The sequence below is a fragment of the Ovis canadensis genome, chromosome 1, assembly GCF_042477335.2.
Source record: "Ovis canadensis isolate MfBH-ARS-UI-01 breed Bighorn chromosome 1, ARS-UI_OviCan_v2, whole genome shotgun sequence".
NCBI classification, from domain to species: Eukaryota; Metazoa; Chordata; class Mammalia; order Artiodactyla; family Bovidae; genus Ovis; species Ovis canadensis.
Genome location: NC_091245.1, coordinates 43,384,177 through 43,410,278, shown reverse-complemented (window position 1 = coordinate 43,410,278; position 26,102 = coordinate 43,384,177). Strand labels below are relative to the sequence as shown.

The 26,102-nt window shown below is 40.5% G+C and overlaps 1 protein-coding gene across 1 annotated transcript in view; it reads left to right on the top strand.

Moving 5' to 3' along the window:
* Nucleotides 1-1,165: 1,165 nt before the first annotated feature.
* SLC35D1 (solute carrier family 35 member D1) overlaps nt 1,166-26,102 on the top strand; it is a 46,924-nt gene continuing 21,987 nt past the window's right edge. Inside the window, exons 1-8 of the mRNA XM_069594289.1 lie at nt 1,166-1,784; nt 2,604-2,637; nt 2,735-2,821; nt 3,491-3,558; nt 5,081-5,152; nt 5,711-5,779; nt 7,939-8,041; nt 12,173-12,265. Of these exons, the coding sequence (XP_069450390.1) occupies nt 1,582-1,784; nt 2,604-2,637; nt 2,735-2,821; nt 3,491-3,558; nt 5,081-5,152; nt 5,711-5,779; nt 7,939-8,041; nt 12,173-12,265 (729 nt within the window). The 5' untranslated portion in view covers nt 1,166-1,581. The remainder of the gene's footprint in view (nt 1,785-2,603; nt 2,638-2,734; nt 2,822-3,490; nt 3,559-5,080; nt 5,153-5,710; nt 5,780-7,938; nt 8,042-12,172; nt 12,266-26,102) is intronic.

Sequence of the window (26,102 nt, the reverse complement as noted above, 5' to 3'; positions counted from 1 at the left end):
AAATGGAGATACAAAAGGACAAATGCTGTGTGATTCCACTGATATGAGGTACCTAGAATCATAAAAGTTATAGAGACAGAAAATAGAATAGTGGTTACTAGAGGATGGAGAGAGGGAGCAAAGGGGAGTTATTGTTTAGTAGTTTCATAATCTGTTTGAGATGATGTGAAAGTTCTAGAGAAGGGTAGCAGTTAAGAGTTGTGCAACAATATACTTAACAGCACTGAATTATGTACTCAAAAAGAGTTAAAATACTAACTTACCAGGTAAAGATGGTAAGTTTTGTGTTATGTAAATTTTACTATAATTTTTAAATGTGGAAAAAATTGAAAAGTTATAGACAAAATTTTGGGGTAAATAATTCAGTTACTTTCTTGACATTAAAATTAGGTATGTCATTTCCTTGCTTAAGCTGGTAATAATGATTTGTTTCTCTTATATATAATGTCCACCATTTACTGAAAACTAGCTTTATATCCCGGAGAAGGCAATGGCACCCCACTCCAGTGTTCTTGCCTGGAGAATCCCAGGGACGGAGAAGCCTGGTAGGCTGCCGTCTATGGGGTCGCGCAGAGCCGGACACTACTGAGGCGACTTAGCAGCAGCAGCAGCTTTATATCCAGAGATGAGGCGATGCAGGCTCAGGGAGGTCAACTCACTGACCCGAGTACATAGCTAGTGAGGCGGCATTTCTAGGAAACCTAGAATAGGAACTCAGCTCTTAACACCCTGCTCTTGCACCAATCCGCAAGCCAATTGATTATCTTTCTACTTTTTGGATACCGCAATGCTTTTCTTTGAACAGTCTCCCTTGATCTGCAAATAAAACTGTATTGTATGGCATTTTCTGGGTTCAGAAACCGTAAGAAATCCGAGGCAACGCAGAATGCCTCAAATAGCTGTTGAATGTTTACACTTGGTCCATATCTGATACTTTTTAAGGGCGTGGACCTTCTGCAAGAGAGACCAAAAGAGCATTCAAATGAGCCTAGACACACGCACCTTGTTAACTACTGAGCCGACCACCTGTTACCTATTGCAGGCGGGTCTTTATTTATTTATTTATTTTCTCTTGCCGGAGTTATCTAGAAAATACGGCTTCCAGTCCTTCAGCAGCCAGCCTCCGCATCTTAGGTACGCGGCCGCGGAGACCCGGAGCAGGCTCGCGCGCAGGCGCCGTTCGGCAGCTTTTTTCCGCGACTGTGCTGTGCTGCCGGGAGCCCCGGTGTCCCCGAGTGGTTCCCCTAAGGTTCCTCTCCCTCTCCGTCCGGGACTCAGGGTCGCCGGTGCCCCTTCCCGGAGCCCTCTCCAGCCCTTGTCCAGGCCGAGCCAGGCGCGGTCCCTACCCTCTGACCCCGCGTTGCACAATGCCCGATCAAAGTCCCCGGGCGTGTGAACCCCAGCGTCCCTGCCCCTGGGCGGAGACAGGCGGCGGCCGCGCGGGGAGCCGAGGCGGCGAGCGCAGCCGGTTCAGAGCACCGGCCCCGGCCCCGCGAGCTCCCCGCGAGCTGCCGCCGCAGACCCCCGCGCCGCTCGGGCCCGCTGCCCGCCGCTTCCCTCGCAGGCCCCGCCGCCGCAGCCATGGCGGAAGTTCATAGACGTCAGCATGCCAGGGTTAAAGGAGAAGCCCCCGCGAAATCCTCCACACACAGACATGAGGAGGAGCTGGGGATGGCGTCGGCCGAAACGCTGACCGTATTCCTGAAGCTGCTGGCCGCCGGCTTTTACGGCGTGAGCTCTTTCCTGATCGTGGTGGTCAACAAGAGCGTGCTCACCAACTACAGGTAGGGCCGAGGCGGCGGCGGCCCAGGCCGCGGAAAAGAAAGGAAAGGAGCGGGCGGCGGCAGCGGCTGGGCGCCGGCACCCTGGACTTCGGCTCCAAAGTTGGAGCTGAACAAAGTTGGGCGGGAGCCGGCGAGGGCGGGCAGGCGGCTGACACGCGGCTCGGGCGGCGGAGCCGGCTTGCACGGCGGCCCGGAGTGGGGGTCCCGCTCCGAGCGCGGAGCTCGGGACCGCCGGGCGTGCGTTTGGAAAGCTCCTGCCCTGCCCGCAGTGCAGCGCCCTGGAAATGCCGCTCTTCCGAGCGACGAAGCGAAGTTGCTTCGTGACTCTTCGACTCCTGTGCATGCCTGACTGGGAGCCGGAGAGGGATGCCCGCCCTTCTCCACAGCCTGGGCCAGGGTCCGGGGCTTCAGGGTTCCCCGAATTCGCTGACAGCCTCTGGGGACCTACGCATCCTCAAGCCCATTTAAAATTGTGATGCTGCCACTGGGACCCCTTGGCAGAAGCACCTTTTTAGCAAGGTGCGAAACCGTTTAAAAGATGTATGTCTTAACTTCCAAGAAAAATCTGTTTCAGAAAACTGACTGAAATTGTAGAAACGGACAAGATGAGACAAGTGGCAGCCCGAAGCTACAAAATCAGCGGTGTTGCCTGACAACCATCAGTGATTTTCCTCGCTGATTGTCATTTGGATAAGGGGCGGACATTGGTGTGTTTTGTATCAAAATGCATTGTGAGGTTGCATTTGTAAGGTTGAGTTCGGGTTTTTCTGACGCTGTGGGTTTTTCTTTTTTTTTTTTTTTCTCTACCATTTTTTGTAGATTTCCCTCTTCACTGTGTGTTGGACTTGGCCAGGTTAGTTGGAATCTTCAGCATTACGTGGTTTGTGTCGTTGGAACTTCTGAGTGTGTCTTTATGTGTGGAACAGTGAATCTGTGTTCTCTGCTTACAGATGGTGGCCACAGTGGCAGTACTTTGGGTGGGAAAGGCACTCAGAGTAGTCAAGTTTCCTGACTTTGACAGAAATGTACCTCGAAAGGTAAAAAAAAAAAAAGCAATACTTTTATTTTCGAAATGAAGTCACTATGTATGTTTTCCATCGGTGCCTTACAAAATTGCAGCCTTGAAATTGCCCAGTCCAAAGTGGGTATAAGGAAGGTAAAGAATGAATGTAGTAATAAGTGTTTTTAAGTCCCACAGTCTCTTTAAAATTAAGAAAAAAAAGAAGCCCCTAGATCTTGTATTCTGTTTTAATTAATAAACACTTATTGGGATTACAACCATTTTGCATTTTCTGCATTCGTCTACCTAATCTAGCTGGTGTATCCTTCAGTCATTATTCTTTGGTCTGTCTTTGCTTGACTCCACCTGAAGATGAAATACCTTTCCTTTTTCTGCTAACATTAGACCTGTTGGCTCTACATTATCATTCTTTAAAGCAAAGATGTTGTCCCATATGATTTGATCATATTCATATTTCTGTTTCTTTTTTTCCCCTCCATTCTTTCCTCTCTCTTTTTGCACAGAGCTCTTTATCCAGGAGTAATGTTTGGGTGCTTCATAGGAGCCAAAATTGTGTGTGAGAACTAATCTTATGTTTTATGTGGAAAGAATTTGATCATATAAACAAAACTGTTTCTGTTTGAAAAGGACCTTGTTTTAGCTGTCTTTATTATTGAGTTTTGTTATCCCTTTTTAAATTTTCTAGACGTTTCCACTACCTCTACTATATTTTGGGAACCAAATCACGGGACTGTTCAGCACAAAGAAACTGAAGTATGGATAACTTTATTTTACTAGTGAGGTTAATATAATGTATTCTTAAAGTTGTACTTAAATGTCAAATGTTTAACACATGGTTACTGATTCTGGAAAAAGAAAGGACCAGAAAGCTTCTGTTACTAAATAAGTATTACACCAAAGGTTTTAGTTTAATATCTTTAAGTTTGAAGAGGAAGAGGAGTTTTTTTGTTTGTTTTGGGTTTTTTCCCTTTCACTTTGATGATAGAAGCTTTAAAATGTTATAAAATACTGTGATGGGAGATTTTCATTATTTTTCCAGACATATAATAGTGAAGGATGTATGTTAGGCTTCTGAGATTTCAATTCTTTAGTACAATTTTTAAATATTATATTTTAGGCAGATTTCACAAGTAAGATTAGATATAGTTTTTCATTAACATGAGGTAGTTAAAATAACATCTGATAGAACCCTGATAAAAATATCATTAACACTTTTCCTGTGGTCATATGACTGTAGAGGCAGCATTTTCACTTTTAGAAAGAAGCAATAGCTGCCTACTCCATGACAATATTCTCTTATTACCCTGTAACTTCCCAATTCTTATCTTCTCCACTTAAGGAGTATATGTATCAGAACATGTGATGTTAAAAATATACACATAGGGAAACCATTTAACAGAAACCCAGGGCTTCACCACTGCCACGTGAGTTAAACCTCTGGTGTAATGGGTGATTGTAAAACAGAATGGAGAGATCTCTGAGGGTCAGAGACCAAGGTTTTTTCATTTCCTTAGACCCAAGAAACTTGACAGAATGACCACGATGATATTTCTGGGGAGGGTTCCATGGAAGTCATGTTTATCATGGGTGGGGCATCCTTTTATCCATATATCTCATTACCCATTTGGAAAGAAATACAGACCTGCTGCAGAGTGCTACTTGTGTATAGAGTTTGCTCTTTTTCCTCCATTGTCATTCATCCATCCATCTATTCATGCCCATCTTTGATTTGCCAGCCAAGTATAAGGCACTTTGGAGTGAGATGATAGAGTCAGAAATAATTATATTGCAAGAGGCTGTATGTTCGATTAGTACAAGCAAAGTACTCTGGGAATTTAGAGGAAGAAAGAATTACTGCCACAAAAGGACAATCAAGGAATGTTTTATAGGGTAAAATGATCACCAGTGTTGTTTGAAGGTTAGGGCTTGGAAGGGAGATCAGTCTAGAAAAGAAAGATCTTTTAAAGACCAACATGAGTATGTCTAACATAATAAGCAGGGTAAAATTAAAAATTGGCTGTTACTAGTCTTTGATAATAGATGTATATTTTCTACCATTTTATAATTAGTTCAGTTTTTTTCGCTTCTAGTACTTTTATAAAAGCAACCCTTTCAGACTTTTAAATACTTTCTATAGAGACGTAAGGATTTAATTTAGTGACAGGTTAATCAGCATGGAATTTTTATAATGGAAAAGGTTAGCATTATTTTAAAATACTAATTTTGGAGAACCAAATTTTACTCTACCTAAGTATATTTTTTGTTTTTTTTTCAGCTTACCAATGTTTACAGTTCTGAGAAGGTTCTCCATCCTGTTTACAATGTTTGCTGAAGGAGTTTTACTCAAGTGAGCTTAATTTCTAATATATTTAGTCTTTAACAAGTTTTTAGCTCCCTGAAAAGGTCTCCAGCGTATGTAAGATATTCCAATCATTTGTGTTGTTTTACTTTATCTTTTGAGAAGTTTAAGCAGCTTTCTTCCTTTGCTATAGGAATTGATAGTTTATGACTTCCTTATGGAAGCCTGTCTGAACATGAGATATGCTTTCAAGAATTCCTATACCTACTGAAGCCACTGGGTGAAGCTGAGTCAGAAGATCAATATAGGTTTTAAATCATGTTCATGACTATGCTACTTTACTACAAATGTGTGTGACTATTTTCTGCTTAAAGAAATCTGATTTTCAAAAATGTAAACTCAATAATAACAACATAAGAATAGGAAATAAGCATACTTATTTATATAAGAAAATAAGCTTTTGCTTCATTAGAAGAGTTCTTTTAAATATCTGATTCCTTGGAATCATTTGTTTATAGTTTTTTTTGGGAAGAAAACATTTTTTGTTGTAAAATGAGTCTTTGTAAATAACTAAAGCCACATGTATATTTTTAAATTATTTTATAGGAAGACTTTTTCTTGGGGTATTAAGATGACTGTATTTGCAATGATTATTGGAGCCTTTGTAGCTGCAAGGTAAGATGTGGGCTTGTATAAAACCTATGAGAGTGCATTAGAATTTGTCAATAATTACTGATAATAAATGATTAGTTACCAATGAAGAGAATTTTTTATAGACTAAAATAAGAGACATGTCTTTAAAAAGTATTCCGAGACTTCAAAAAATTAAATCTTTTTGGTTGTGTGAAGATTAAGGCTAGCAAAATCAGATTCTTGGGACTCTTAAAAGTTAAATTCATGTAATTTAGAGTTTATTATGCTGTCTTCTATTTATTGAGCGCAGACCATATGCCATTCAATATGTTGGTATTTTACACATACTATTTATGTATTTTTCACAACTACACTGAACGGTATGGGTATTATTTTCCTATTTATGTTAAGGAAATGAAAATCTAAGTTCCATAGCTTGCTCGAGGTCACATAGCTATTAAATGACAGACCTAGAGTTTGAGTCTATGCCTGACTGCAAAGCCTGTGTGCTTTTATAAACCTTGTAGCATTCTATTCCTTCGCATGCTGCTAAAGAAAATGGTGTCACAGAGAAGACAAGTGATCATGAATTATTTGCCTTATGGGATAATAAATAATAGAATTGCTTTATTTGGCTTCACCTAAGGCGTCACAAATACCAAAACTTGGATATTCTATTAAATTATTAATCATGAAGTTTTTTTTTTCCATTGTTCTTAACTTTTAATTTTAAAATTAAGAAAATGTATATCCAGAGACTCGGAAAATTAGTGCTTGCTTTGGCAGCACATATGCAAAGACTCAGAAAATGGAAATGATGAGTAGAAGTCTTCTACAATATTTTACTCAGCCCAGAGCATTCATGTATGGGCTTGCTGATGCTGTAGATTCTACCTGACATATATTTTCCATCTGGAAGTTCCAGTGTGCTTCTTGAATTGGCTCATTGACCTTTATCATATCCCTGTAATACAGGTGTAGGGGGAGGGATATTAGTCAATTCTGTTCTACCCTAACTCTCCAAGTAAAATTTCATTCTGAAAAAAAAAAATAGGGTAATTAGTTACTAGAATTTTGTTATATAGCTGACTGCTTTTCCCTCTAGGTAATCTTGCCTTCTTGGAGAAAAATTCAGTGTGAATCACCTTCCATTCTTTTTAAAAGTGCCCTGCTAATCTTGGATCCCACTGAAGCTGGTGGGATCCAAAATCGAACCAAACACAGAATTTTCTCCGAGCTAACTCTAGCCTGAAAAAAGTTTCTGAGGCAGATGCTATCTGGGCCAGCCTTATCTAATTAGAAACTTTTACCTGGGAAAGAAATTTGGAGGAAGAGTTACAGGGTTGTCAGGCTGCTTGGAAGAGGGAGGGGTCATTAGGTAATTCTGCCCAACATTGCAGTGGCTTAGAGCTCCTCAGAAGTCTGTCCCATAGAGAAGCTGAACTCCAAAGAGATAGCACCTTTGCAGAATCACAGAATGTGAGGCCCCTGTTGTAGCTAGGGTGCTAAGTATGCAGATGGCATACTCTTCTTAGAGTTTCATTTATTCTCTTCAGTTTAGTAAGTTCTTCTGCCTGGTGCTCTGCAAAATACTAAGAGACTTCAGTTTCCCTAATCTCACTAGTTATATGTAATGTGCTCACTGGGCAATTATTTAAAGTATTTGGGACTACACTGTGTGCGTAGACACTAGCGTAACGTGATCTCAGAACTAACCACAATCCACACTTCAGAAATTCCACCGAGTGGCCCAGCCATCTATGCAAGATAAACCTATCTTTTGTGTGAACCTTTGAAAAATGACATGTTAACAATTTCATTCTCCTTTTGGTTTCCTTATCTGTGAAACTGAGCTGTGATGCCTTCTGCTTGCTTCAGATGTACTGTAATGGTGAATTTGGTTGGTTCTGTCTTGCCTGACTTTGCATTCAGAATAGTGTGCTATTAACTGACAAGGCTGATTATTGCTAATGACTGTGTTTAAGCATTAGTGCTTCTCATTTCTGCAGACTCCCTTCCTGATTATGAAATTGCAAACTGTAACCTGGAACCAGGAAATACTAGTAGCTGATAAAATGTGTAATATTCACTTACGTAGATAAGCATATGTTCTTGGAAATATTGTAGTTCAGACCTATTTAAAATTTAATGCATGTTCTTTAAATGTTAGTTGTTACTAAAGTGTTGTTTATATTTTGCAGCTCTGACTTGGCATTTGATCTGGAAGGATATGTTTTTATTCTGATCAATGATGTCCTGACAGCAGCAAATGGTGCCTACGTAAAACAAAAATTAGATTCAAAAGTAGGTAGCAATCTAATGCTTCTTTAAGAGATGTTTGCTGATACTGGGAATGGTCATGTCAGTCCTTCAGGGAAAAAGTGGAGAATAAAGGAAGATACTTAGGAAAGATGAGAAAGACTAGGGAATCTCTGAGGGTAAGAATGCCTGGACCTTGGTGCTCATGTAAGAAACTATTTTCTAATTAGCAGTTAGATTTTACTGTTGGGTTTTTTGGAAGGGACTAGGTGAATATTGACTTCGAGTGGAATAGTGACATAAGAAGTGGTCATTAGAGAAAAGTGTCATGAATGTTCATGGCTATGTCCTGGAGGACTTGGTGAGGGACCTGGACAAGAAAGAAGTATCTGGAAGCCCTTGAGCAGATTTCAAAAGTGATTTAGAAGCAGCTACAGAACAAGAGTGGACTTTGCATATTTGTCCTACAGACAGTTATCCCTCAGTATCTTTGGGGGGCTGGTTCCAGGAACCCCTGAGATTATAAAAATCCTTGGATGTTCAAGTACCTTATATAAAATGGAATAGTATTTATGTGTAACCTATGCACATCCTCCCATATACTTTAAATCATTTCTAAATTAACCTAGAAGATCTAGGGACAGTGCAGATCTATTTCCAACACCTTTTCTGTGAATATACCTTTTATGTCTTTTTCTCCATTTATTTGCCTTAATGGCTGTGTGATGATTACATTTTAATGGGAGCTACTATTAAAAATTTTTATCTTTGTACTATAGCTAGAGAAAAGGGAGCAGTTTGAGATTTAGTTTTGCTCTGTGTTTTTGCTGCTTTGGAAATAGGTAGGAATAATAACGTTTTATTAGTCCACCAGCCTTAGCTGTCTAAAACAGTACTTTCCAGTACAATTCTGTAATGATGGAAATCTGTTATTTCTTCCTATCCATTAATGGTAACACCTAGCCACACATAGCTGTTGAGCACTTGATAGGTGATGGCCTAATTGAGGAACTGCAGTCATAGTTTAATGTAATTATAATTACATTGAAATCACTGCATTTGGCCAGTGACTACTGTGTTAGCACAATCTAGAGTACATCCTCAGTTCAGTTCAGTTGCTCAGTCGTGTCCTGACTCTTTGTGCCCCCATAGACTGCAGCACACCAGGCCTCCCTGTCCATCGCCAACTCCCAGAATTTACTCAAACTCATGTCCATTGAGTCGGTGATGCCATCCAACCATCTCATCCTCTGTCGTCCCCTTCTCCTCGCGCCTTCAATCTTTCCCAGCATCAGGGTCTTTTCAAATGAGTCAATTCTTTGCATCCAGTGGCCAAAGTATTGGAGTTTCAGCTTCAGCATCAGTTCTTCCAGTGAATATTCAGGACTGATTTCCTTTAGGATGGACTGGTTGGATCTCCTTGCAGTCCAAGGGACTCTCAAGAGTCTTCTCCAAGACCACAGTTCAAAAGCATCAATCCTTCGGCGCTTCAGTCCTTCCGTCCAACTCTCACATCCATACATGACTACTGGACTACATCCTAGAATGTAGAAAAAAGCGAAGATGGTTTCTGGTTTCTGTATTTATTTCCAGGGGTGTCCTTTAGTTCCTCATTCAGAAATGACTAATGACTTACTTGTATTAGAACGTCTAAGCATATTAATCTGCTTTTCATAGTTCATGGATTAGGAGCAACAATTCTATCTAGAGGAAGAGGCTTACCAGCAGTGTAAAAATTTGGCTGATAACAGGAGAAACAGGAAAACTGACAGTCAAGTGGACTACTCAAACATGGCAACATCATGTAAAAACACAGTATAATCATGTTTATGATGATGCCCTAAATTAAATTTTAGTCAATGTCCTCTGTTTAAGAGGACAGGAGAAAAGATATTCAAAACAGCAAGTAAAAAGGAAAAACAACAGTTTGGGCTTCGTCAGTTGTCTGGGTGGGGTATGTGTGTAGGCATTCCCTACTTCCTGGATGACACATCGCTTGCTGAGGGGGCACCTGACGTTACAAGTTACTTTGTCCTGCTGTGGCTTTTTTCTTGCTGTCTTGCTGTCTGAGATGCTTTTAATAAATCTGGAGTTTTATTACCTGTAATTTCAGAACTACTTGTAATCATGGTCCTTTGAGCATGAATCCCATGGCCTAAGGACTTAGTGCTGTATTTCAGACCTGAATGCAGCTACTGAATTTAAAACATTTTCAACTTTAAAGAATTCATACAAATAACATGTATTTATAATAGAAGTGGTAGAAAACATAGGTCAACAAGAGGAAGAAAATATAAATCTCTCTTAATTCCACCATTGAGTGAGAAGCACTGTGTCAGTAGATACGCTTTTGTAGGAATGTATGGGTTTTTATATATGCATATACACATCTAACTATGAGAAGAACTTAAGAGTGATGATACATTATACATAATGTTTTCTAATTTGTATTTTTCATTTAGTCCTGTTTCATGAGCACCTTCCTCACCAGTCAGTGTTACTAAACACTTTTAGTGGCTGCATAAGATTTCACTGTATGGGTGTATCATAGTCTAATCAACTGGTTTTCTATTGTTGCATCTTTGTTTACAGTTTTTCAAAGCTGCTTTTGATAAAGCACAGGGAACTCTGCTCAGTATTCTGTAATAACCTAAGTGGGAAAAGAATTTGAAAAAGAATAAATATAACATGGTAGTATATTCAAAAGCAGAGACATTACTTTGCCAACAAGGGTCCATCTAGTCAAGGCTATGGTTTTTCCAGTGGTCATGTATGGATGTGAGAGTTGGACTGTGAAGAAGGCTGAGCGCTGAAGAATTGATGCTTTTGAACTGTGGTGTTGGAGAAGACTCTTGAGAGTCCCTTGGACTGCAAGGAGATCCAACCAGTCCATTCTAAAGGAGATCAGCCCTGGGATTTCTTTGGAAGGAATGATGCTAAAGCTGAAACTCCAGTACTTTGGCCACCTCATGTGAAGAGTTGACTCATTGGAAAAGACTCTGATGCTGGGAGGGATTGGGGGCAGGAGGAAAAGGGGATGGCAGAGGATGAGATGGCTGGATGGCATCACTGACTCGATGGACATGAGTCTGAGTGAACTTGGGAGTTGGTGATGGACAGGGAGGCCTGGCGTGCTGCGATTCATGGGGTCGCAAAGAGTCGGACATGACTGAGCGATTGAACTGAACCGAACATGTATGTGTATAACTGAATGACTTTTCTGTACACCTGAAACGAACACAACATTGTGAATCAACCAAATGCCAATATAAAGTAAAAAAGGTTTAAAAATCACTGAGGAAAACAACCCGCTTTTGAGAAGGTAGTTTGGCTTTTCGTGTCAGTTGGTACGCTCTCAGTCACAGAAGTCAGGCAGATCTTAGGGCCCTATCCTCACTGCTCCTTTATCCCCTAAACTCTAGGACTGCTTTTCAGGTGACGGCTTCCTGCTGAATGTCCCAGAACTGTGTGAATCACAGGTAGACCCAGAGTTCTCATAGGCTCCCTGTGTTTGAAGATGTGTGCAGTCCTTTTTTGCTTCCAAGTAGCTGAGGGCACAACTAGGCATACCATGTTTTGGGAATTGTAGGGTAATGGTAATCTTTTTCTTTCCTTTTTTTTTTTTTTTTGGAATAATCTTAATCTTCATTGAGCTTCCCATGTACATTTTCAGAAATAACTTCAGAAATACTGGGAAATTATGTCTGTCTGTGTTGTTCTGTGTGAGTCTGTGTGTGTGGATCTGGCCTTCCTTCTCTCTTAAATCTCACTGTTATGTTTCTGGAACAGCCTAGGACTAATCTAGGGACTTTTGATTCAGTTTTGGAAAGGGAAGGGCTCCAAGGACATGTCTCTATAGAGATGTATGTTTTTTGTTCAAAATAACTTCTTTTCTCCTTGCTGTTTTGAGACAGCCACTTGATACCATTTTTATTTCTTTGATTTTAAGTACTCAAGGAACTTATGTCAAATAAACTAAAAATCTTGTAAGTTTGCTTTTTTTTTTTTTTGGAAAGCTCAGGTTATTTCTTAGTGTTTGCAAAACTTCTGACTTAATGTGCTATGTATATTGTGGGGGGAGTGGTGTGTGTGTATAATAGGAGTGGTGCTCTGTTGAGGGTTGTCTCCATCTATCTGCTGGAACCAAATGAACCACCTAATTTTTTACTCTCCTAGGAGCTGGGAAAATATGGTCTGCTCTATTACAATGCACTGTTCATGATTCTGCCCACCCTGGCAATTGCATATTTTACGGGAGATGCCCAAAAGGTAAGACTTTCTAATTATGGCATCAATCATGCCTTATGTTTTGGAATTTTATTTTTACTTGTATGATCAAAAGATAGACAGTTTGGTTGTTAAAAAGTAATGTTCTTACTAAGTGACCAAAAACCAAGAATTTACTTTTTAGCTTGCTAATGTCATGCTAACCTTTTTGGATAGTACTAAAATAGCTTAAAATAGCTCTGGCTGTCAACATAAAAATAGTGCATGCCGTCTATCGTCCTTCTCTTACGTGCCAGAAGGTTAGAGGAAGGGAACTTTTACATTTCTGCTGAACTACAGAGTAGGAATAGTAGCAGATTATCCTTGAAAAACAAAAAATCCAGAAGTAGTAGAATTCATCAAACCTAAACAAAATACTTGGCATCTCCAGAAGCTCTCAGTTTTGGTGACAGTTGTTATGCTGGCTTAAATCCCAGACTGCTTTTTTCCCCTCGGGAGATATTTAGCCCAGTGGTGACTTAACCACATAAATAGCAACTAATATAGTAGTTAACTCATTTTCTGCAAATGTCTAGCTAAATCCAGAATAACATAACAAACTAAATCCAGACAAGAATTTTTCTCTGAAACAAATGCATATTCATAGGATAAGAATTGGTAACATTTTGTTAGAATTCACAAAATTTTGAGAACTTAATGGAAATCTAGAATTCTGCCAAAGAGTTCTGTACCAAAATTCCTTCTAATGATTCCCCTGGCTAGCAGTTTCTTCAGAATAAATGTGTTGATTATTTATTCTAATGACAGTGACAAATTCCACAAATCAGTCAGAACCAAAGTAAAGCAAAGGTTTTTGGAAATACTTAGGCTGTTAAAAAAAAAATCAGCGGTAGGAGAAGAGTGACTGCTTATAAAGCTTTTTTTTTTTTTTTAAAAATCAAGAGCTCGCTCTTTCTCATAAAACTGGCATAGAACATATGTAAATATTTTAATGAATAGAGTGTTGAATAAGTTTTTTTGTGGCTCTGAAAAAAGTGGGAAGAGACACTAACATTTACTGAGTTCCTGTTATGTGCTACTCACTTTATGTATATATAATGTAATATAGTCCCCAAGGATTCCCTGATCACTCAGTTGGTAAAAAATCCACCTGCAATGCAGGAGACCCTGGTTCGATTCCTAGGTCATGAAGATCCCCTGGAGAAGGGATAGGCTACCCACTCCAGTATTCTTGGGCTTCCGCTGTGGCTCGGCTGGCTGGGAAAGAATCCGCCTGCAATGCAGGAGACCTGGATTTGATCCCTGGTTTGGGAAGATCCCCTGGAGAAGGGAAAAGTTAACCCACTCCAGTATTCTAGCCTGGAGAATTCCAGGCACTGTATAGTCCATGGGGTCACAAAGAGTTGGACAAGATTGAGCGACTTTTACTTTATGGACCCCATAACAGCTATAGGAAGTTTGAATTAACCCTATATTTTTTTAAAAAAATTAAAATTTATTTTATTTATTTGGCTGCATTAGGTCTTAGTTGAGGCACGTGGGCTATTCAGTATTAGTTATAGCATGCAGGATCTTCAGTTGCTGCATGTGGGATCTAGTTCCCTGACCAGAAATCAAGCCCAGGTCCCTTGCATTGGGAGCTCAGAGTCTTAGCCACTGGACCACCGGGGAAGTCACTGAATGAACCCTATTTTATTAATGTGGAAATAGAGGTTCAGAGAGACTGAATAACTTGCCCAGCATCATACTGTCAGCAGGGTAGTAGTGTCAGGACTTAAACCCAAGCCTGATTGCAGGGACCACGGTCTCTTCAGTGCTCGGCCCACCTCTAGCTAACCCGAGCAGCAGTACCCTCCACCCTTTAGCTTTGGGGCAAGAATGTAGTGTAAAATAACCCCATACCTCATGGTAACACAGGTGTTCCAAATCTTCAGGCCAATTTGTACATGAGAAAGTTGGAAGAATTAATGTGGTTAGGTATTCTACAGACTTGGCAAAAAATGTAATTTTCATTAATTTGAAACTTCGACTAGTAACTTGTAGCTACTTGAAAAAATTGACTGAAGGAGATATTTCTTCATTCCAGAGTGATGATCATTTAACTAGAAATTACCTGCCAGGTTGTAGCAAAATCCGTGCATGTTTTGAAGTTCACTAACATACTTTCAATTTTAAATGCTTCAATATAAGTGTTTACTTATAGTGGAAAAAATGACTTTGCCACCTATATTGGGATGAGATTTAGATTTTACTCTTCTTTTTTAAAGCTTCCCTGGTGGCTCAGACGGTAAAGCGTCTGCCTACAATGCAGGAGACCCGGGTTTGATCCCTGGGTCAGGAAGATCCTCTGGAGAAGGAAACGGCAACCCACTCCAGTATTCTTGCCTGGAAAATTCCATGGACTGAGGAGCCTGGTAGGCTACAGTCCATGGAGTCGCAAAGAGTCAGACACAACTTTTTAAAGGCAGAGGAGTGGAATTTGAGTAATCTTTTTGTTTTTCTTAATAAAAATGCAAGCAAAGGTCACAAAATGTTTCTTTGAAAGAATAATGTTTTTAAAGAATGACAGAATTGATCTAAATGCTTTCAAGTTGGGATGATAAACTAATTAGGGAGACTGAACTCAATTGCTTTGTGATCAGCCCCATCAGTGTTTTTGGGTTTCATGTGTTTGTTCATCCTCATTCTTATTATCAATTAATATGATTCTTATAAAATAGTTCAGTTCAGTCGCTCAGTTGTGTCCGACTTTTTGCAACCCCGTGAATCACAGCATGCCAGGCCTCCCTGTCCATCACCAACTCCCAGAATTTACTCAAACTCATGTCCATCGAATCAGTGATGCCATCTAGCCATCTCATCCTCTGTCATCCCCTTCTCCTCCTGCCGCCAATCCCTCCCAGCATCAGTCTTTTCCAGTGAGTCAGCTCTTCACATGAGGTGGCCAAAGTACTGGAGTTTCAGCTTTAGCATCATTCCTTCTAAAGAACACCCAGGGCTGATCTCCTTTAGAATGAACTGGTTGGATCTCTTTGCAGTCCAAGGGACTCTCAACAGTCTTCTCCAACACCACAGTTCAAAAGCATCAATTCTTCAGTGCTCAGCTTTCTTCACAGTCCAACTCTCACATCCATACATGACTACTGGAAAAACTATAGCCTGGACTACACGGACCTTTGTTGGCAAAGTAACGTCTCTGCTTTTGAATATGCTATCTAGGTTGGTCATAACTTTCCTTCCAAGGAGTAAGCGTCTTTTAATTTCATGGCTGCAGTCACCATCTGTAGTGATTTTGGAGCCCCAAAAAATAAAGTCTGACACTGGTTCCACTGTTTCCCCATCTATTTCCCATGAAGTGATGGGACCAGATGTCACGATCTTCATTTTCTGAATGTTGAGCTTTAAGCCAACTTTTTCACTCTCCTCTTTCACTTTCATCAAGAGGCTTTTTAGTTCCTCTTCACTTTCTGCCATAAGGGTGGTGTCATCTACATATCTGAGGATATTGATATTTCTCCTGGCAATCTTTGTTGGAGTACAGATGGACCTACTGGCTGGCAGGCTTAAAATCTCATGTTCTTTTTCTTAACACTCTCTCCCTCTAACATTCTTGGGTAGTTATTAAGTGCTGTTATGTGTCTTTGGGCTCAGGTGATATGAAAGAAAGATGAATTAGGTGGTATTCTTGCCTCTGAGGATCATTTAGTTGTCTTGGGGAGCAGACCTGTCAGCAGCAGAGTCATCAGTGGTATAGGTTCTGTGGAGAGCTGTTGGGGGCATTGTGGGTTGGAAAATGTAAGTGGATCAATTCCATCTCCTTGCTGGAGAGGGAATGCCTGTCTTATGGAACTTTGCCTACAAACAGAATGAAAATACAAATGATGTGAATAATCAGTACTGTTTGGTATGTTTTGAATTAAATTCGGCACTTAGGAACTCCAAGAATTCTGAGTTTGATTCTGTTTCTAAAACCCTTTGTTTCTAAATTTTTGTATGCTTATTACTACAATTTTAAATTCAGTTCGGATTCATTCAGTTAAGTATTTCTGAGCATATTCCTTGTGCTGAGAAAGCCTTGTGCTAAGTTCTCTTGGGAATATGTGAGAGATACAACACAGTCTTTGCCACTCAAGGAGGACATTTGACTTGCTACAGGGGTGGTGTAAGATCCAGCACCAAAGTGTGTGCCAGTCAGTCAGTACTGTAAGTACTGTAGGAGGAAGCAGGTGTGGGCGACATATCAAGCCTGGCTTATTAGAGAAGATAGGGCTTGGTTTCTGAGCCACCAACTGCAACAAGTAACGCTAGCCTATTCTTTGAGTATCCTCATTAGAGGTACAGCTACAGAAGTGGTTGAATGGTTTGCTTTTATTGACAAGCACAGAAGCACTGGGGGGAAGCCATAGACGCCCTCACACGTCCCAGAGGCTCGTGGTATCCTACCAGAGGTTGCAGTTGATTCCTTCCACTGAAAGGTTCAGTTTCGTAGTCAGTGGACTGCTTGTCTGAAGTTCTGGCAAAGGGGTTCGCGTTACAGAGTAGAATATGCGGCAGGATTTCAAGTAAGTGTTTTCTCTTAAGTCCAGTTCATGTTCAGCGTGTGTCTTTTAGGTTGGGTTTCCCCTTCAAAATATGTGTATCTGTAAGTGGGCAAACATTCATGTATGTGCATGTATTTTCTTGAAAAAGAGTGGACACTTTCTGGTGTGACAGTTTAGCTTTAAATAGAACTGTTCCGTGTTAACAGGTCTGCTTCTGGTGTTCAAGTAATACTTCACCTATAGGATTTGGTGCTTTGTACCTGATAAGATGCTTCCATGTTAATCATTTTCCCCTAATCGTCAATGTGTACTTGTGTGGTAGATTGTTAATCTGGTTTATAGAGGTTAAAGACATGCTTGAGGTTACCTGATGACAGAGTTTAGTACTAGAACCACTCTGCCTATTTTTTTGTTTGTTTGACCATACCTTGAAACTTCAGGGATTTTAGTTTCCTGACCAGGGATCAAACCTGGGTCCCCTGAAGTGGAAGCACAGAGTCCTAACCACTGGACCACCAGTGAATTCCCTAAAACCAGTCTTTCTGACTCTAAGGAGATCTCTTGCTGTTTGCCTGACCACATCTATCGCCCAAAGCCATTTGCTGACTCCCTGACTGACTTTTTCCACTGTTCGGGACTGTGCATACAGAACAAGCTATTGAATGGAAGAAATATCTCAGATTAATATTAGAAGTGGAGTCTCTGCAGCTTGGCTTTGTTGTTAATTGTTTACAAATAATTATTTCATTCAGCAAATATCTATTGAGTGCTTCTTATATGTCAGATGCTGTTCTAAGTTAAAAACACATGCCTTTGCTTCAAAGGAGCTTACATTCCGATGGTGTAAGATAGACTAAACATAAATTATATGGTAAGAGCTATAAAGAGAGATAAAACAAGGACTCAAGATGATTAGGGAAAGCATCTTTATAAGCTTCGTTTGAGCAGACACTGAATGTATTGACTCAGAGACCAGTTGGTGTGGCTCTTTAGAAGGGGTAGTCTAGGCCAGGTATTCTAAGGGCTGAGGTAGGAGCTTGTTCACAGGGGATGTTTTCTGAAGAGGTAAATATCAGAAGTCAGAGTAGGCCTTGAAAGATGTAGAGGCAGAGAAACAAAAGGAACATTCCGGGTGGAACTGACAAACCGGAGCACAGGCACAGCCCCGAGGACCAGAATCTTCAGTGTGGTTAGAAGGTGTAAGTCAAGGACTTCGGAGCCTTTAGCAGAGAGCCTTTAGAGAGCGTGTGGTTCCAGCCCCTTATCTCACAGATGAGGGAACTGGGCCCCAAAGAGGGCTCTGGACTAGACCCAGATTTCCTGACTGTGCAGCTGGTGTCTCCCTCTTCCTGCCACACCACACCCCATTTCCTTCCAAGTTGGAACCAGTGCTAGGCACCGGAATTTGAAATTCACGGTGTCGATAATGACACATCCCTAAAAGTTTGTGACATAAGTGGTACAGCTGAGAGAACTTGGGGCCAGAATGCAAAAGACCAGCAACCTCCAGGTCTGTTTACGAGCACTGTCTTTCTCTGGGCAAGTCCTGTCTGCTCTCTCGGCCTGCTCTGTCACGTGGTAACTGAGTAGGTTGGATCCACTAAGTTGCTGGGTTCTGTAGGTAGGGCCTTTTCAGGGCTGAGACAGCATGTCTGAGGAGTAGAAGGCATGCCAGTGTGGAGACGGAGCTGCTGTTCCTGACAGCTGGCATGAGCCCAGTTGCTCCCTGACTCCTAATAACCTATGCCGATAAACTGCTCTCATCTCTTGGACTTATGGCTTTCCTGACCTAGAGCTATTTTGTTTGGAAGCTCTCTTATTGAATGAAAAGATTGCCAAGATAAATTATTAAATGAAGAAGCGCAGTGTAAAATAATGCATCTGGTATACTAGCTTTAGAATACAAAGGAAAAAATAAAAATTTATGTATACATTCATTTATTTTACTTACTGTTTAAGTAAAGAGACTATGGAAGAAAATACATGAAACTAATAAAGTAATCACCAGTTTGCTTGTGAGAGAGAAAATGGAAAGTGTAGAACAGAAATGTAATGAAGTCTTCATTACTTATTTTTTTTCTGATTGTAGAACTGTATGAATTTATTTAAACTGCATTTTATAAAAGGAACATAAAAAAAAGATAGTTTTTTTTCTGTAAATAATGGCTATCCAGTGATGAATTCTAAACTTTAAAATGACTGGGGGAAGTGGGGAAAATTAACTTGTTTTCACTGTTTCAGAGTTTCAGACTCCTGACCCAGGATTCAAATTGAAGCAAAATCAGATCCAAATTATTTTTCTGAAAATCCCACTGTTAACCTTAGTAGGGAGAAAAGGGAAGACTTCCCTCTGTTGGAGCAAGAATTCAATAAGAGGGCTCTGAAAGGTCAGCACCCCAGGGAGGCAGGAGTTACACAGAGCAGTTGATGGAGCTGGCACGGCTTTTAAGGAAAAATTGAAAGCCAGTGAAGAAAATAACTAAATTTCCATAAAAGTGAAAGGCAAGATCCTTTCACTTTTCCATACTTGTCCTTGGCAAAGTGTTCTGAGAAACCGTGTGTGTGTGTGTGTTTGTGGTGTAATTTTTCAAAAAGTTTAAGTTCTCGAAGTCCTGGTCTTACCAGAAACCAAGGAACCAATATATTCAGCATTTAGTTTTTCTAAACACAAATCTTCTAACTTTAAAACATACTCCTTAGAAAAAAACAAAAACTGTGGTAAAGCCAGCTTTTACTATTAACGGAAGAGAAGTAGTTAACATTGATAAAGGTGGAGCAAGCACCAGCTAACTAATGGCTTTCTGAAGTGTCAGATTGAAAAGACTGTGTTTAAACTTGTTAGTCGCTACCTCCAAAAGGGAATGTGTGCAGCACAAAGCCAGCGATTCAGAGCGTCGGGAGCTGGAGCCTGGCTTGCTGGCAGCACCCCCTGTTAGGTGTTCTCACGTAGGGATGGGAGAACAGACCCTTTGCTGTAGCTCTCACAAGGCCAGCACTGTAGGCCCTGGGACACGGTATAATGTCTTCATTCTGTCACTGGTTAAATTACATGGCTCAGATGAGTTTTACAGGAAAAGTTCTTGCACAGATTATCTACTGGGAGGTGTCTCTTACTAAGCATTGCTACTAAATAATGAAGAATTATTAGGCTGTTGCCTTAGCCTGTCCAGGGTTATTAATCTTTTCTGGGTTACTCTGTGAACCATTATAGACTGATTCTCAAACCCTGAAGTGTTCTTTCCCACATAGAGACAGGCCCCTTATGCTTTTCTGGGCCTTGGTATTCTCAAACATAATATGAGTGGATTGGATCAGTTATTCTTTATTTGCGAATGACTAGATCTTTCTCTATGATGGGGTTAATGGCGACCTTCTCCAAGAGGGCGTATACCATACCCAGGTCTAATGCACCCAGAGCCCCTTGCCTTGTAGCTGTCCACTGCTGACCCATTCCTCCCAGGGGACACTCAAACAAAGTTCTGCCTCAGTCTCTGTGGGGTCTCTGGGTCCTGGTATGCACAAGGTTGGTATGCACAAGTCCTCTGAGTGTCTCTGGCAGGTATGGGGTTTGATTCCAAAGACAGTTTCGCCCCTCCTGCTGTCTTGTTGGGGCTTCTCCTTTGCCTTTGGACATGGGGTAGGTCCTCAAAGTCGCTCTAGCGCTGTGCAGCCACTGCTCCAGTGCCACAGGACTGGGAAAACAGGCTCTTTTTGGGCACACACACACAAAAAAAACTGTGTGCACCAGGACCCAGGAGAAAGGATCAGTGACCCCACAAGAAACTGGCCCAGACTTGCCTGGGAGTGATCAGGAGTCTGCAGTGGAGGCGTGGGTTGGCAATGGCCTGCTGCAGGGTTGGGGGCACTGAGTGCATCAGTGCATGCTTGGGACCTTTTGAAGGATGTTGCCATTATCTTCATTCAGTTCAGTTCAGTCACCCAGTTGTGTCCGACTCTTTGCAACCTCATGGACTGCAGCACGCCAGGCCTCCCTGTCCATCACCAGCTCCCAGAGCTTACTCAAACTCATGTCCATTGAGTTGGTGATGCCACCCAACCATCTCATCCTCTGTCATCCCCTTCTACTCCAGCCTTCAATCTTTCCCAGCATCAGGGTCTTTTCCAGTGAGTCAGTTCTTTGCCTCAGGTGGCCAAAGTATTGGAATTTCAGCTTCAACATTAGTTTTTCCAAAGAATATTCAGGACTGATTTCCTTAAGGATGGACTGGCTGGATCTCCTTGCTGTCCAAGGGACTCTCAAGAGTCTTCTCCAATACCACCGTTCAGAAGTTTTGACTGGATGGACCTTTGTTAGCAAAGTCATGTCTCTGCTTTTGAATATGCTGTCTAGGTTGGTCATAACTTTATTTCCAAGGAGTAAATGTCTTTTAATTTCATGACTGCAGTCACTATCTGCAGTGATTTTGGAGCCCCAAAATATAAAGTCTGACACTGTTTCCACTGTTTCCCCATCTATTTCCCATGAAGTGATGGGACGAGATGCCATGATCTTTGTTTTCTGAATGTTGAGCTTTAAGCCAACTTTTTCACTCTCCTCTTTCACTTTCATCAAGAGGCTTGTTTTAGTTCTTTTTCACTTTCTGCCATAAGGGTGGTGTCATCTGCATATCTGAGGTTATTGATATTTCTCCCGGCAATCTTGATTCCAGCTTGTGCTTCTTAAGCAGGGTGACAATATACAGCCTTGACGGACTCCTTTTCCTATTTGGAACCAGTCTGTTGTTCCATGTCCAGTTTTAACTGTTGCTTCCTGACCTGCATATAGGCTTCTCAAGAGGCAGGTCAGGTGATCTGGTATTCCCATCTACTGAAGAATTTTCCACAGTTTATTGTGATCCACACAGTCAAAGGCTTTGGCATAGTCAATAAAGCAGAAATAGATGTTTTTCTGGAGCTCTCTTGCTCTTTCCATGATCCAGTGGATGTTGGCAATTTGGTCTTTTGTTCCTCTGCCTTTTCTAAAACCCGCTTGAACATCTGAAAGTTCATGGTTCAGGTATTGCTGAAGCCTGGCTTGGAGAATTTTGAGCATTACTTTACTAGCGTGTGAGATGAGTGCAATTGTGCGGTAGTTTGAGCATTCTTTGGCATTTCCTTTCTTTGGGACTGGAATGAAAACTGACCTTTTCCAGTCCTGTGGTCACTGCTGAGTTTTCCAAATTTGCTGGCATATTGATTGCAGCACTTTCACAGCATCATCTTTCAGGATTTGAAATAGCTCAACTGGAATTCCATCACCTCCACTAGCTTTGTTCATAGTGATGCTTTCTAAGGCCCACTTGACTTCACATTCCAGGATGTCTGGTGCTAGGTGAGTGATCACACCATCATGATTATCTGGGTCTTGAAGATCTTTTTTGTACATTTCTTCTGTGTATTCTTGTCACTTCTTCTTAGTATCTTCTGCTTCTGTTAGGTCCGTACCATTTCTGTCCTTCTGTTGCTTCCTGGGCTGCATACAGGTTTCTCAAGAGGCAGGTCAGGTGGTCTGGTATTCCCATCTACTGAAGAATTTTCCACAGTTTATTGTGATCCACACAGTCAAAGGCTATAGAGCTCTTTCCCATTCTGTTGTTTTCCTCTATTTCTTTGCATTGATCACTGAGGAAGGCTTTCTTATCTCTTCTTGCTATTCCTTGGAACTCTGCATTCACATGCTTCTATCTTTCCTTTTCTCCTTTGCTTTTCGCTTCTCTTCTTTTCACAGCTATTTGTAAGGCCTCCCCAGACAGCCATTTTGCTTGTTTGCATCTCTTTTCCCTGGGGATGGTCTTGATCCCTGTCTCCTGTACAGTGTCACAAACCTCAGTCCATAGTTCATCAGGCACTCTATCTATCAGATCTAGGTCCTTAAATCTATTTCTCATTTCCACTGTATAATCATAAGGGATTTGATTAAGGTCATACCTGCATGGTCTAGTGGTTTTCTCTACTTTCTTCAATATAAGTCTGAATTTGGCAATAAGGAGTTCATGATCTGAGCCACAGTCAGCTCCTGGTCTTGTTTTTGTTGACTGTATAGAGCTTCTCCATCTTTGGCTCCATCTTTAGAAAGGTTAATGACTTCCTAATGGCCTCACAGGAAATTAATGGCAGAGTTGGAATTAGAACTTTGGCTTTTTGACTCAGCAACCATGTAGAACCACCTGGGAGAAAAAAATTCAGACTATATTGCCTTGTCTTTGGTTTTCCCCAGTAGTGCAGATGGAAAGATGATAAGATATAGAACTGCATGGGCGTTTACTAGGTGAGTAATTTGGAGAAAGTTACCTAATGTTTCTTAGCCTAGAGCATAATAGCTTAGTAAGTTGTGGGGTTATTTATTTATTTATTTTTAATGCTGGTTTTATGGTAGGGAGAGTGGACTGCATTGTACTGTGGTGCTGTTAGGGTTGTATTTATCCTGCGGCTGTGCTCTCAGATGGCTGCTGCTTATTCTGTGTCAGCCAAGACCCGTTCCTGTGGCAGAGCAGAGGGATGCACAGGCTGCCTGACCCGTTGACTGGCTTTCTCCAGAGATAGGCTGAGTATGTAGGGAAAGAAAAAAAAAATCTTAGAATTATTTTTCTATTTCTGAATTATGTATAAATTGAATTATATCCATGAGATTTATTTTTAGTGTTCTACAGATACAGTTATTAGGTTTCCAAAGGGCACTGTGCACTATATATTTGGGGCATTTTTCTGAATAGAGTTTAATGTTCAGTGTAGAGAACATTGGGCTTGAAATATATTAAGTCTCCCATTGATTAGCTGTGTTACCTAAAGACAGTCACTCATTGTCTTCTGGGAATAATAAGATTTGGCCTTTCTACCTCACTGGCTTGTTGTAGGAATCAAATGATGGGGTGTATATAGAAGCACTTTGCCAACTATAAAGTGCTCCACAATACACAGCAGTACATTTTTAACTGTTAAGGCAGTACATTTTTATTGCCACTATTTATCCCTTCATTATCAACAAATTCAACTTAGCTATCTTCAGCTCAGTGCTCTGAGGCCCACCTTGGGGTCTGGAGCACGATTTGAGTTTTAGTAGGTGTCAAATTGTACATTGAAAGCAGTAAAAGATTGTTGAGAGAGAAAGGATGAGAAGAGTGTATATATATATATATATATATATATATATATTAAAAGGCTCAAGTGGAACTTGTAGGGATGAAAAATATAATCAGAATTTAAAAATAAAGCAGAAAGTATCAAGCAACAGATCAGGCACTACACAGGAAGAAAAGTTCAGTGAGTTAAAGAAATAGCAATAGAAAGTGTTCAAGATGAAGGGCAGAAAAAAAGACTAGAAAACAAATGAACAGATTATTAGTGATGTGTGGGATAATACTAAGAGCACTAACAATTGTGTAACTAGAGTTCTGAAAAAGGGTGAGTGGGGGGCAGAAACAAATTTGAAGAAATAATAGCTGAATTTTTTCCAAATTTGATGAAATCTCTAAACCTGCACACACAGGAAAGTCAGTAAACCTTAAATAGAATAAACATAAAGGAAACTGTACCATAGAGAGGGACATATCATAATGCTAAAAGGGTTAATATGGGTGGGGACAACAATCCTAAATGTGTATATACTTGATGAGAGAGCTTCAAAATATATGAAGCAAAAGCTGATAGCACAGAAAGGATAAATAGACCAACCTGTTGGGAGATTTAATATTCTACTTCAAGTAACTGATAAAAATACCTAAACTGAAAGTCATTAAGGATAGAGAAGACTTGACCAGCACCATGAACCAATGCAACCTAGTTGGTGTTTGTAGAGCACTTCTGTCAAACAGCAACAGGATACTCATTCATTTCAAGTGCACATGGAACAGTGCACTAACATAGACTACATTCTGGGCCGTAAAACAAGTCTTGGTAGTTTAAAAGAATTGCAACCATACAAAGTGTGTGTAGTGATCAGCCCAGAATTAAACTAGAAGTTAAAATATATCAAAAACAAGAAAGATTTAAATTCAGTGATCTAAAACGTCTCCCTTAAGAAACTAGAAAATAAGAGCAAATTAAACCCAAAGTAAATAGAAGGATGCAGAAATCAATGAAATAGAAAACAGAAAAGCAGCAGAGAAATCAATAAAAGTAAAAGCTGGTTCTTTGAAAGGATCAATAAAATTGCTAAACCCTGGCCAGTTAATCAGGACGGAAAGTCAGAATACACAAATTACCAACATCAGAAATGAACATACAGAGCCTGTATATATTAAAGGGATAAGAGAATTATATGAACAATATGCCATAAACTGAAAAACTGAGAGGTGTACAAATTCTTGAAAGACAAAGCTATAAAACCTCACTCAAGAAGAAATAGGTAACAGGAATAGCCTTACTCTATAAAATAATTAACTTGCTTGATTTAGTTAAAATAATTAAAAGTCCTAATTAATAGGGCTATTTAGCCCCATCTTTATTAGAGAAATTGTATTTGTAGTTTAAAACCTTCTGAAAAAGGACACTTCAGGCCCTGATCACTTCACTGGAGTGTTTAAGGAAGAAATAATGCTAATTCCACATAACTTCTTCCAGAATGTAGAAAAGGAGGAACACTTTCCAAATGATTTTTTTATGAGGCCAGCATGCCCTCTACCACTAGCTGACAAAAAAATTATAAGGAGAGAAAAAAAAAAAAAAACTAGTCTAAAAAAATCCAGCAGTATATAAAAAGGACACTATCTCATGACCAAGTTGTGTTTATCTCAGGAATTAGGGTTAGTTTAAAGCTGGAAAATTAATCAGTATAATTCATCATATTGGCAAGAGTAAAATAGAAGAAGGGCTTCCCAGGTGGCTCTGTGGTAAAGAATCTGCCTGCCAATGCAGGAGATGCAGGTTTGATCCCTGGGTCGGGAAGATCCCCTGGAGAAGGAAATATCAACCCAGTATTCTTGCCAGGGAAATCCCATGGACAGAGGAGCCTGGCGGGCTACAGTCCATGAGGTCACAAGAATCGGACACAACTTAGTGAGTAAACAACAGCAAAAATGGAAGAAACATGTCAATAGTTAGAGAAAATGTATTTGATGAAGGTGACACCCATTTATGGGTTTAAAATTCTCAGCAAACTTGGAATAGAAGGGAACTTTCTCAATCCAATAAAGGACATCTACCAAAATAATATGTTGCTATCGTGCTTAGTGGTGAATGACTCAGTACCTTTTCTCTAGGTCTGAGAACAAGGCAGGGATGTCCACTCTTACATAATGTTCTATTCAGCATTGTACTAGAAGACCTCATCAGTGCAAGAAAGGAAGAATGAGAGATTATAAAGGAAGAATTTAAAATACCTCTATAAAAACCATGATTAT